General features: G+C 35.6%; 1 protein-coding gene across 18 annotated transcripts in view; it reads right to left on the bottom strand.

Moving 5' to 3' along the window:
- NRXN1 (neurexin 1) overlaps nt 1–14,336 on the bottom strand; it is a 1,127,862-nt gene that overhangs the window by 609,677 nt on the left and 503,849 nt on the right. For all 18 annotated transcript variants that reach the window (XM_065890685.1, XM_065890668.1, XM_065890670.1 and 15 more), the window contains one exon: nt 9,209–9,647. In XM_065890685.1, coding sequence (XP_065746757.1) covers nt 9,209–9,647 — 439 coding nt within the window. The remainder of the gene's footprint in view (nt 1–9,208; nt 9,648–14,336) is intronic.

Raw genomic sequence — 14,336 nt, 5'->3', positions numbered from 1 at the left:
CAGCTAGGAGACACAGAGCAAGTGAACAATGACAAAGTTTTACAAGAGTGGGGATATATCTTTAAAATATGCAATTTTTCCCATATGCCTTTTTATTCATGGAACAAGCTTGATTTAGCTCAGGGAGGGGAAAACACTTAGAAAAACTGTCTTGTCCTTATTTGTGGTGTTATAATTCTGACACTAAGGATACTTGGAGGATTCCTGAGATGAGGGCATCCGGTGGCTTGCATAACACTCAACTCTGTGTCCTCTGCATAGTTTGCAGAGCTCGGTACACTCTGGAGTTTCCATATTCAGTGTGCCTATACTCTCGGGGCAAATCTGCTGCCAAGTGTTTCAGATACTCATCTATTAAGAGTTTGTCTGACAGAATGGGGTGACTAGGTCTTGTAATTTTTATTTATGGTGCATTAGTGCCTGCTCTGAACGAAGTATCTAAGTTCAGATATGTCTCTATGAATGTGCTCATTGTGTCCAGGGTAAGATATTCACTATAACTTTGTGATTAGATTAGAGCTTTCTGATCACAACACCTGAAGTTAATACACAGGTTTCACAGGTTTCACACACATACACACACACAGGCACACACATACACACACACACTGAAATAACCGTTTAACAGGAAAGTATTTACCTCTACTACCTCTGAGGCACTCCGATAATGTTTTCTTATTAGATAAGTTTATTAATACAAATGCTAGACATGACCCACCAAACTGATTTCAGAACCAACTAGCAGGCTGTAACTTATAGTTCAAAAAACACTGAGAGGGCACTATCATAAAGGATAAGGTTGTTTTTCTCATAGCTCCTTTTCATCCCTTTGAGAGACAGTTTTACAGTTCTCATGGGAAGAAGCAGCCATGAAAGGTGGGAGAGGAAGCAAAAGAAATATAATCCTAACTTCAACTTCAAGAGGAATTAGCTCATTAATTTGGCCCCAGATTCAAGGTATGGAGTCTCAACGAGCAAATGCATGTATTAGATATTATTCACTGTAATATTCTGCAAACAAACATAATAGAATGGAACAACCATGCCCAAAAATCAGCTACACGTATGCTCTAGATGCTTTGCCAATTGACTTATATGTTAGAAAATCTTTATAAAAGGGATGGCAAAAAAGGGAAAGGGCAGAACTTGAGTGGGAACAGAAAAGATTATTTTTATATTTTGAAGATTCAAAGAGTAAAAATTTATTTGAAATAATAATTATATTTTATTATTTAGTCAAACTCAAATAGAGATTGACATGTTAGCCTACACATGTGCAAATATCCTGAAATACTAATATTTCTGGTAAGGGATTTGAATCCCTAATTCCTTAATGATTTTATTCTTGACATGAAATCAAAGGACATTTTCACCCAAGCAAAGGACTCATCATAGAATCACTGAATCCATTTAAATCAATTTAACACTTACAGAGGACACTGAAATTTCAATATTAAGGTTCTCAAGTGCCTATTTCATTATAATCGAGTTATAAAGGTACTGGTTACCAAGAAAACATGAAATGACTATTTCAACCTTATTCATTGATCATTAAAGATGAGTAGTTGCCACAGCTGTATATATCAATAGAAAATAAGTATTTTCCAAAGCTTGGGGTATGACTACATGTAAATAAATATTTAAGAGAAAACAAAAATCTGAGTATATTATTGGTTTATCCCTCTATCTTTTTTCCAGGAACTGCAAATATTGATGTGTTCTCTTTAGAATAGCTTGATTATTTCACACATTTTTACCTTCTTCCACTATAATTATACATGAAGTTTCTGGCAAATTAAACAAATATTTTATGTAAAACATTGCTATATCTGAGCTATTATAACTTATAGATGGTAGTCATATTTGGGAACTTACTTGGATCAGTGTTTCATGCTTCAGTATTGAAGAATCCGAAGCACCTTGCTGTGCTATTTTGCTTTTAAAGAAATGAAATTTCAGCTAAAAACAAATATATTTGTGTACATAGGACTTTTATCATCTTAATGTAGAAATCACATTAACTTAACATTTAAACCTAGTTGTTTTCATGGCATGTGCAAAAGATAAAACAAAAGTGATAAATAGATAAGGTAATATTTATTTAAGAATATTCATAAGCGTAAATAATATAAATTCACAATTTATGTAAAAGTATACATAAAAGGGGGAAAACTGTTGAAAACAGTTCTTAGTTATAAAAATAGAAATCAGCTTCATGATTTGATCTGGTATTTATAAAGTGTTAGCCTCTACGCTTTTTCTCATCCAGTTTTTCTTGGCTATTCCATTTCCAGAAGATTAGTTTATAGAGTGAAAAGAAACGTGAAGCAAAAGGTGAGATTTAAAATAAGTTAATTTGGTTTCAAGTTTTAAATTACTGCAAAAGTTTAAGTGATTGGGAAATGAGGGGGTAGAAGATAGTGTGCTGTAATAGGAAATGATTTTGCCTGGTCAAAGGAAACCAATTTTCATGTTCTAGCTTTGCAACTAACTAGCTGAGGAGCTTAGCCAGATAATAGACTCATTAGGCCTCAATGTGGCTCTGATGCAAAATAAAGGACTTGACTGGATGGTCACTAAAGTTCTTCAGTGAGTAAAAATTTTTGAAATTACTGCTTAGAATAATTTTAGTTAAATATAAATTTTATCTATCTACAATTCTGCTTCACCTCTCATTGCAGAAGAGAATCAGATTCCACAAACTTATAAATTTACTTGTCAAATTTAGTATTCTATTAACAAATCCAAACTCAGTAAAAAGGCATAATATAAGTGATAAAAGCAGAATGAAGCACTGATTGCAGGGTATGATGCAAAATGCAAAATACATAAGTCCCATAAATAGATAGTAAAAAAAAAAAAGACAAAATATTAATAAAGGGAGTTTTGGAGTAGTGAGATTATGAATGGATAGTTTTCTTCCTTCCCTACTCTTTCTTTTTCTTTACTCTTTCTTTCTTTTAAGTTTTCTCGGTCTTTTTAAAAACAATTTTATGTACTAGGTTTATAACATGGACTGAATAAACTTTGCTTGAAAACAAAATAAAAAACAATCTTAATATTCTGTTTTCTGCTTATTACTATGTGTTTCCTGCTTACTTGGATTACTGTGAGCTGGGAATTTCAGAAATTAAACAGATATATGACAAAATAAATCTTGGAGCAAAATTTTAAAGTTTGATATTATTTAATAAAGGCCATGAGAGAGGAGAAAAGGGCAACTCATATATTGCAGATAAAAGTGTAGACTGAAACAGTCTGTTAGTAAAATAACCTGTCATTATCTTTAAAATTAAAAATGCAATTAATCCAGCAATTCCAATTCCCAGAATCTATCCTACAGAAACTCTGACCAATATGCATAAAGATATAATATGAAGACTTTCATTATAAATTAGCTTAGAACAGTGAAATTTTTTTTTTTTTTTTTGCGGTACACAGGCCTCTCACTGCTGTGGCCTCTCCCGTTGCGGAGCACAGGCTCCGGACGCGCAGGCTCAGCGGGCCCATGGGCCCAGCTGCTCCGCGGCATGTGGGATCTTCCCGGACCGGGGCACGAACCCGTGTCCCCTGCGTCGGCAGGCGGACTCTCAACCACTGCGCCACCAGGGAAGCCCCAGTGAAATTTTTTCAAAAGTAAAAAGTTAAATGTCCATCAATAGAGGAATGGTTAAGTTAATATTGATATATTCAAACTAGGGATATCTGATGTCACTACAAAGAATGGCATAGAAAAAGTTCTCAGTATTTTTTTAAGTCACCCAATAATTGGTGAAGAGTGATCTTGTTTATGTAAAAAAGAAGCTCTACATTTATTTTATATGTGTAATTATATTTACAGATATGCTGGTGCATAGGAAAATATCTGGGAATTTTTCAACACCAAATTATTTTACCTACGGAGGTGGGAGTGAATTGGTTAGGGGAGTGTGTGGCAAAGGAAAACTTTTCACTTGTGTACTTTTTGAACTGCCTGAACATTTTCACCAACAGCACATATTTATACGTTACAGACACGCCATGAATTAAACACAGGTACATGTACAAACACACATACTCGTAGCAATACATGTATACCCATGAGTTTTAAAAATGATCATAGACAATGCTGGGAAGTTGTAAATATCAATCAAGTGATGTGTTTTGCAGGAGTTAAACTACTCTTTTGCAGAAATTCCCCAGATTTCCACGCCGCACTCCACAGTACCGGCCACTGCGGCTGGTGTGGTCAGCTAAATGCCTATTTCTTGAAGATGCACCTGACACCCTAGTCCAGGGTCTGCCCCTTGGCTGGGTGGGCCTGGAAAGGAGATTTAGTGAATTTAGAGAGAGAGGTTCCACCTCTCAGAGTTTGATATTTACCAAGCCCATAAGACCAATGTATAAAATAAGAAGGCCAAGTTATTAATTCTCCATGAGAAATTAACTGTCACAGGATATGGAATGTTTCTTTAGGGAGGTCAATTTATAATCCAAATGTGTATTTATTCATTTACGATGGGAGCTTTAATAATATTAGCCTAGGATGTTCTGACACCCCCGCCCCCATCTCAATTAAGATGACCTGCCTCTATCTCTGTAGCAGGGGTGAAGTAGTCAAGTCCCTTGGGCAGTGCTTAGATGGGTACTGCCAATGTTTGTCTCTGTGACTTTCTTTTCCACAGACACTGTATATGGTAATACATTTGAGTCCTACAACCCTGCAAGCCTGGTTAAGGTGCCTGTGCAAAGCTCTGCTCTGCTTCTTAGATGCTCTTTTCACAACTCACAGAGAATAATTTTTGTTACTTGGGTACTTCGGAGTAAAAAAGAGTTTATGACATCATATTAGCCAAATAGTCTGAAAAAGTAAGTTTGTACTTCAATTGTGACTATATAAAATATACTTACATGTTAAAAAACTAGAGGAAAATATGTAAAACTGAAAATGTTTTAAATGGGAGGGGAAGGAAACAGATGACTATCTTTTTTTAAAACACATTCAGAATAAATAAATAAATATGAGGATGAATTTCATAAAATGTAAAATAACTTTATGCAAAATTGACTCCATCTAGTCATTAGCATAGTCAAATAATTGATAAATTATTGATAAGGTATTTTAGTCTTACCGTGGATGGGTAATGGTTTATGGACATGGGTACAAAATAAAGAATTATACATTTACTTAATGTTATTTCAAATGTCTGCAACAGGCTACTAGGTAGAAGCATGGGAGGAATGTTTATAATCAGCGGGCCAATTCAAATCAAGGCCTAAATGGAAAAATCGTCTAATGGTCATTCAAGTAGAAATGCGTAAGAGTGGAGATTCATGAATGGTATACACAGAAATCAGTGCTGGTAATAGATAGCTAGAAAGTGCTGTTCACATCAAACAGTGATTACTATAAACCTCTAATTATGTACTTGGGAGAGAGGCTTTTGCTTTTCCCTCTGTAATTTCTAGTTCTTAAACTGGAACTCTATGACTTCAATTCAAATCTCAATGGCTTCTTAGCTGTTAAATGTGGGCTTACCCATGAATAACTGCTGATACAATCTGCTATACCCTGCTGTACACAAGTAGAATTTGACAAGAATGAGTTTTCTCTTTGATTTCAATGTGTAATGATGGTTTGCAAAAAAAAAAAAAAAAAAAAGACTGGTAGTTTGCTGTAAAAATACTTGAGACGATACCCTTGACTCAGCCAAATAGCTTAACACAAATTTAAACAATATCCATGCCCCAAGAAAACAGTCATTGACCTCCTCCTAATTTTAGCACAATTCATGCTTTAGTTAAATACCTGGTAAGCTGTCTTGTGTTGAGTTTGGGAGCAAAAGAGGGGCAAAGGGGAACCCTGGAAAGGGAGGAAGGGTTGGTAAGAAAATGGTCAGCTCCATGTCCTGCAAAGTTTGCAGAGTAATGAGCCCCTTCAATCATATTTATTAACTCAGTAACTTAGGGGTTTGGCTCTGTTAAGTAGCTATACCATCTATGGAGCATATCCACTTTTTGTGGCACTCAAACCATACACTCTGATCCACAAAATCAGGCTGGCACTTGGTATGGTTCCTCCTTTGCCAATTTAGTGCAGGATCCGAAAATGCCACTCGTGGCTTAGTCCACTTAGCCTCCCACGGCCCCAGTCATCGACTAAGCTGGCCACGGAAGAAACTACACTGCACGGAAAGACTGAGACCAAACACTCTTAGTCAAAGTTTGGGAAAGTGCTTCTTTCTTTCCCCAGGTCACAGGATGGAAGAAGGGACATATAACCCAATACAATTAATTGTGCTGAAAATGAAGCTCTGGAAAAGTATTCAGATGAAGACAATATTTCTTATCAAACAAAGGGCTCAGGTATCCACCTTTTAGTGAACAAAGGACAGAAGGGCAGGTAACCAGAAAGATGGACATCCTGAGGGACTGTCCTCCTCCTCAGTAGCGTGCCTATCCCAGCCCTCAGAAAGAAGTGAATGCCTTCCCTCAGGATTAATGTTCCTTCTACCTACGTGTTTGCTAAATGATACAGGGAGCTCAGGAACAAGCAGGAATAGCAGTCCTGTTCTCGTAAAAGGTTGTCATTTTTGTACGAGGTTTCTCACAGTTCTCTAACAATTGTTTAACTTCCTCACCGCATTTTTTTTTTGGACATCTGGGTTTGGAGGATGGAACTGTATTCATAAAAGAAGGACAGCACCTATTATCCTTTGTTGTTTAAACTGCTTTCAGGAAGTAATGTAATTCTTTAAAAAGTTGTATTTACAACTAAAAGAGTGCTATTATTCTTCAAGAGTAATGATGATGTTACTATTTTTAGCATATTGGGGTGGGTTGGCACTGAGCCATTCACATGTTTTTATTCTTTATTTTTTCTCACACCAAATATGTATTGAGCAACTGTTATCGCCTAAGAAAGCACTGGGATATAAACATAAAGAATACAGTCCCTGTCATACAGGGGTTCCCCTTATAAACTGGGGAATATCAAAAATTCAGTCTGTCTACCAAATACAGTTTTAACACTGTCTCTGATAAGACAGCCAAACTTTATTAGCATCAAATTAATGACCATGGCTTTTAGTCCTATTTACTTTAGTATGGTCAATAAAAGAAGGAATAACTCTTACGTCTGGGCTCCCTCTACTTTAATAATGGAGATAACACGGCTCATTAAATGTTTTTAAATATTCAGCTAAGGGGGATCCCAGGCAAATCAATAGATAATGACCTTCATTGTCTATGAGTCAGAAATCAGCCCACATTGCCCTCTTGTCATATAAACATTGTTTCCCACATTATAGTAAGAGTAATGTTCATATAGCCTCTGAATATAACTGATGTGAAAAATGGATGAAACTAGTTCTTGAAATTCTATGTTTCTTAGTTTTAACTGAGCTATAAATCTTAGCATTTCACCAAGCCTAACTCAGAAATATCCTTTAAATAAAATAAAAGCTAGTATAGCTATTCATTCAATCTTTAAAAAGCTACTTTATACCAAACCAATGCAGTGTGCAAATACAGAACTTAATTAAAATACTATATATAAAATATTAACAGCTGCAGTTATTAAAATTACATTAAGCTCCCTTGAGCTAGGCCAACATAAGGAGCTCTCTTTTTTTTTCAATTTAGTAAAGGCAGAACTTGGTTTAATGAATGAGCATTGCTTTTTATACTGTTTGTTCCAATTCACTAATCTGAAATCATAATCGAATAAAAGTACTTTACCATCAAAACACAACCAAGCATACTAAATCTTTCCATTGGAGTCTGACAAAAATCCCACATTTTGTTTATCTCCTTTCTTACTGCAAATAACACTTTTTTAAGGCATCTCTTTCTTCTTCCCATCCAGCATTGAACTTTGTAAATTAAAGTTGATATTTTCTGCTCTGGCCTTTTCCAATGAGGGAATAAACAGGGCAGTTAATAAATTTTTGGTTATTTGGATGAATTAAAGAGCTCAAACAGCAAAAGTAGATTTTCCTCGGCTTGAGGATTAAGGTATTTATCTGATCCTTACTGTAATAGGTCATCCAAGGAACTTAGGAAACTAATTAATTGCACCACCACTTAAGACTGGCAAGAAATATCCAGGTATAAATCATCATTATCAAATGAATAATGAATGGTTTTATTTTCCTTTTTATATCATTTTGCATTTACTAAAATTTTGACATTAACCATGTATTTCTTCATATAGTTAGAAAATACCTCATTGATCTTAAGTGTAGTATTTTTTGCCCCTCTGAACTTCCAAAAGATATCCACTTAATTAAATTGCTATAGTCTGACTAAAATTATATATATTCTTAAAAGTCATTTTCAAAATTTTATTCTAGATGTATTTCAAGTCAAGTGATAACATCCATAAGTTAATATTTCAAAACACAAGATTAGTCCATGTTCCCATCCTCCTTTTAAGTCTTCTGTCTGAAGGTTCTTAAGTAGGAAATGAACTGCTAACTCTGGCAGAAACAGGCTGGGGGAACTCGCTAAGCCCCCTAATCTACTTCCACATTTCAGAGCAAGTAAACGTTATTTCTTCAGGCCTTCACTACAAACATCCTCTCCTTCCCCCACCTCACATGCACGACTCCAGAAAAAAGAAACGTGCAGCGAAAGGAAGCCAGAGAAATGAATTCCTGTTGGTGGAATTCCAAACCTCTTTCACCAGAAAGGGAAGCTATCTGGAAGGCAGCGGAGTTTTGCCTGCATCCTTGAAATCCTACTGTATTGATTAAAGTGTTTTTGATACCATAGACCCACCTTGGATAAAAAAAGTGTACTGTATTCAACTAAGGATTTCATATATGAATCATTGAAATTTTTTTCATATTTTATATTTGCCACTTCAAGCACCTCCAAACATCCAATGAGACGAGAGATAATTGGAAACACAAGAACACTGAATTTTGTCATTTGCAAATTCAAGATAAATTCAAGATAAATTCAAGATAAAATTTCTTGCAAGATTTGGCACTTGATTATCCATTTAATGTTCATTTAAGAAGCTATTCTAGAAGCCATTTGGGGTTTGATGCCCAACTATGATGATTAATTAGCTCCTTCGGATTCTTTTACGATGTGAAACAGAAATAATAACAATTTCCTTTACCCTAAAGAAAGAAATGCAAGAACTCTTTAATATGTCTTGGCTTTAATTCCTTAGGAGTGGTGTTCCAGCAGATAAACAGCATAAAAAATGATAAATTACCTGACCGTCCGTCTCTTTGGAAGTCCACGTGATACCATTCTCCATCATTCACCTTCTTCTGCAGGGCTTTGATTTTGATTGTACCTGACCCCATGTCTAGGAGGAGGTAGAGGTGGCCATCCAGCATCTCAATAGCAAAGAAGTCAACCTTTATCATCTGTGGGTGCTTGGCATCTTTTTGGTGCCGTGGTTTGCCATGACTAAATAAGATGAGGCCATTTGGCTCTGTTGTGCGGAAATCAAATGATATGGAGCCTGTTTTCTTTGCATTCCATTTAGGCAAAGAGACGAAAGATTCTGGGGTTTCAAAGGTGATTGGGTCCAAAGTTGCAACATTCTCACATTTAAAGGCCACCACTCCATGAATCTTCATCTTCGGGTCTCCTTGCTTGGCAAGTCGAGATAATTCCAGCCTTACATCATTATTTTTATACACAACCTGTAGGCAGAGGAGAGCAGTGAGAAACTGGGCCCATATTTTAATGTTTCGAACTTGTCATCAGTTCATGTAATTTCCAAGTAGATTATGAAAAGACATACAATGTTTAGTGCCTTTTGATGTATAAGACAGCTTTTTCAGCCAAATAAAATCCAGGTATCAATTTATTGAACATAACTATTCTAATCTAATTTCATTCAAATAATGTGTACACACACACACACACACACACACACACACACACACACACAAAGTACCTGTAGTTAACTCAAATAACTTGAATAAATCTGCACAGAACTTTCATTATTCCAAGCATGTATAGAACCATTTGCTTTAGTTAGTTGGCTATTATGCTTTGTTTATTAAATATAAGTACTGAGGTTTTTCAGTTTTGCCATCACTAAAATATTTGAAATTAGATACTTTTGTATACCAGTAACCTAAAATACAGGATCTCTTCTATGGTCTATATATCTATGGTGCATATTAACTTTGTAAAATAATCACAAGTTGAGGTAAAAAACATCCTGAATTTTCTCAGAAAAATCATAAAATATGACTAAGATACAGAAGCTGTCTCTTGCCCTGCCCTGCATTAGTAACTGTTTGAATAATGTTAGCTAACTCTGGAACTTGGTGTTTATCCTAAATCCATTCAATCTATATTACTAATGTTCCATTTCACTTTTAATGTATACAAATGTGGAACAAAGTTTCTCCTGTACCCTCATTTCCAAAGGCACTTCATCTAAAGTGGCTGGGTAGTTCTCATTGCTTGTTAATAGTCCTAGGGCTTCTGGGGGACTCCAAATAGCACTTTGGACAAATCCACTGGCAGGGCTCACAATATCATGCATCTGCTATCACATCACCTTAATAAATCCATAGCTATTTCAACATAGAGATTCATACCCTTTCTCTACAAAATCCATACCATGGATAATTACATTTCCAAAAGATATGTCATACAGACTTAAGGATAAATTAGTTATCTATGTTCAGATTACTATCTAAATGCTTTTACGAAGGCACTCGAAATTTCACAGCAGCCAACACTGTCAGTTTCTGAATTCATTTATCCATGTATAAAACTATACTTGCATAACAGAAAAAATAAGCCTGTGTCTGATTAGTGCTATCAAGTTAACCAGGTCAAGACAGCTGTTATTTCTTCCAAACCCATGACCAATCGAGCCAATCGTGTGGCTGATTAATTTCCTGATAGGATTTGTTAATGGATACTTTATTTTTTAGAGTGATTAAGAGTGCAAGCTCCAGTATCAGACGCCCTGAGCTCAAATTCCATCTCTAGCACTACATAACTGTATGATCTCTGAGCTTTGTTCATAGAGACATAATACTTTACAGGATGGTTATAATGATTACAGAAGAAAATGCATGTGAGGAAATCTACATGGCAAACAATCCAATGGCAAGCACATTGTAAGATTTTAATAAACATCAACTACATCAAACTGCATGATAATAAATATCATCATCTCTTTATTATCATCTAGGAGACACAGATATATTAGTTCTAAATTAATCCATTATGAGAAAATGGTTAGAAATTAAGCACACTCATATAATTGGTGTTTTTTTACATGATTTATGCCAACTAAATAAATCACATCTTTTCAATGCTAGTCCTGGTGTTTCAGTTTACCTTTATCTTGAAGAAGGATTATTATAAAGAATACCATATCCCTTATTCTTTGAACAAATATGTATAAAGATTTAACAAGCATCTATTGACAACAAAAGAAGGGAAAATGAACTCAAGCAATAACAAAAAGGAATTAGATTAATTCTTAAACATACTTCCTAGAAAAGAGAAAGAGCTATTAAGCCTTGGGAAAGTTGATTTAGGATTGCCTTTCTTTGGGAATCTTCAGTAGTGGATAAAATGCTTTTCCTGGATGATTTTCCAAGTTTTATAACCTCTCACCATGATTTTCGAGCTACCTAAACCTGCATATTGGTTTTCATTTTTTCCTGGTGATTTATATTTTAATATATGGATATTCCTTTGACATAGATATTGATCAGGAATGAGTATTTTCTGACCCAAATGATGCAGATGGTAATGGTGATCAATGCTAACACATCACCATGAAATAGAACCACAGCAATGGAATTGGATGTTTCTGACATGAGCAAGTAGATATAAGGCAGGATATATTGCCTCATGAGTCCCACATCAGCTACCAAAAAGTTGAAAACATGTAGGGATAGGGCAATTGAAGGTGAGAATTTCAGCGAGGGATTTATAATCTCATGAGTGAATTGGGTTCCCTGGTGATTCAGTGAGGTTCAGGGAGATGGAGAAGAAACGTAAGGATTCCCTAGATCACAATACTTAGGGTGAGCCATGCACCACCCCCTCACCCCAAAAAGGGAGTATGAATCTCCACTAGAATTTATGCTTTATGCAGGCAAAAACCTTACAACAAGATCAGTACCTGGCACAGAGCGGACACCCAATAAATACTTGCTGAGAGTTGAATAACATTCTTTCTTCACTTTTTTTTTAACCTAGTTCCCAGATTATAGACTATTATTAATAACAATATTTACAAATATAGTTAAAATATAACAGAATGCAAGAATGCAATATTGTGGACCCATCTCATAATCTAGCTATAATTTTTAGCTAATTTCTCTAGGAAAGTGTGGAAACTTACGTACAAATGGCAAGTTGACCTATCACCTTCAAACTCATTTTATGGGGTGTAAACTACTTTTAGAGTAAAAACACCTGATTTAAAATTCTCCAGGTGTAGAATAATTTTCATAGAAGAACTATCTTGAGGAGAAGCACAGTGTGTTTGTTTTTCTTATTTTGTATTCTTTGAAAGGCAACTCTAGAAGACAGAAAGGCAATATTGGATAGGCAGGCTGATAGCTGTCAGATCTACACAACTACTTCAGCTGACCCAGATTTCATAATCACTCAACTTTTCTAAAGTTAGACTTACTCTTAATATGACCTGAATATAGTTCAATTATAATAACAAGGAGTAGCCAGTAAGCACTCCAAATCTTTTTTTTTTGCTTCTTTCTGAGGTAATATGGTTTTCAATCATATATAATTATTCATATATCTTTTTTCTTATTTATGTTAAAAATTGTAATTTATTTAATAGTTTCAACTTTCAACAAATCTCCTTACACTTTATCATCTTAACAATTGGTGATATTATTGCACACCTATTTGGATCTTTTTTGCTCAGCGGCCATGGCTCATGGGCCCAGCCACTCCGCGGCATGTGGGATCTTCCCGGATCGGGGCACGAACCCTGCATCGGCAGGCAGACTCTCAATCACTGCGCCACCAGGGAAGCCCTGGATCTTTTTATGGAATCAATATTTCTTTGTGGATACTGATTTTCAGTTTCTTTGAAGAGTAATTCAAAATGTTGAATTTCACTTCCCTGCTTCATGAAATTATATCATAAATTCCAAAGGAATAGAAACATAAAAGGCATCTTGGGTTTTTTGTTATTTATTTGCTGGGTTTTGTTTGTTGTCTTTTAGCTGCCATACAATTTCCACACATTGCTATGCTGATCTTTCCCTTTCTTCCAACATTTGTTAGAATTTTCAAAATGTCACTCACACTTAAATGGGCAAGAAAAGGAGTAGTATGTTTGTGTTTTTATATGCCCAGGCTGGAAATCTGAGGTAAACAGTCACTGAGTATTTTATTTGATCTTGATAATAGTCCTAAAAAGGCAGGAGGAGTAAGTAGGCTAAAGAACAGAAGTTTGGTAGTCTGGATACAGACTTAGTTTAATCACAAAGCTTTTACCTAAGTCAGGCTGCCTAACCTCTCTCTGTCTCGGTTTCTTAATTTCTAAAACAGACATCTAAAAAGGAAAGGCATGTCAAATCCATAAATCCTTGAGCTTTTTTCCCCTCAATCTCTGTGATTTGGGGAAGAGGTAAAAGATGCCCTATTGTTCCTTCTCTTTATCTGGCTTTTCACAGTTGTGGTTTTGATGCCAGGATATCGTTCCCTATTCTGAGATGTATTGAAACCCGTATTCCATTAGCAAAGAGAATGTTCACCTCATCTTCAGGTACACAGGCATGCCTCAAGGATTCTATCTATCTAAGGTTTGTACAGATGGTACTGAAGAACTGGTGGCTGATAGATAAATCTCTTTCCACAGGAGGTGAGTATGTGTGAAATAAGCAGATCAGTAGGAAGATATCTGCCACTCAGATCACGACCTTTGTTGTTGTTGTTATCAATATGTTTTAGCTTAGAAGTCTTAATGGGGCTCTTGAATTAATTTAATTAATTAACAGGCATTGATCAGACTTTTCATATGTTAACTATGAGAGTAGGAGGGGTGGTAAAATAATCACTGAAGTCAGAGTCGGAGTTCTCTGCAGAGATATTGACTCTGACATGACCCTCCCTGAGAGAACATGAGTGACTCCTTTTAATCTGAGTCTTGGTTTTCTCCTTCATTCTTGGAAGCAATCACAAGTGAGGCCTAGGAATCTGGTTCTCAATTCAGCTTTCAGAGAGAACTCCAGCTCACCCTCTTGCCATCCTGTGACTTTGTGGAAGTCCTTCAACCTTGCAAAAGGCTCAATATTATCTGTAAATTGGGATAATAACATCTACCACATTAGGGTTATTGTAAAAAATGAACAATAGGTTCAGTTAAAGTGCTA

The sequence above is a fragment of the Phocoena phocoena genome, chromosome 14 (assembly GCF_963924675.1).
Source record: "Phocoena phocoena chromosome 14, mPhoPho1.1, whole genome shotgun sequence".
NCBI lineage: Eukaryota > Metazoa > Chordata > Mammalia > Artiodactyla > Phocoenidae > Phocoena > Phocoena phocoena.
This window is presented reverse-complemented; position numbering and strand designations above follow the sequence as displayed.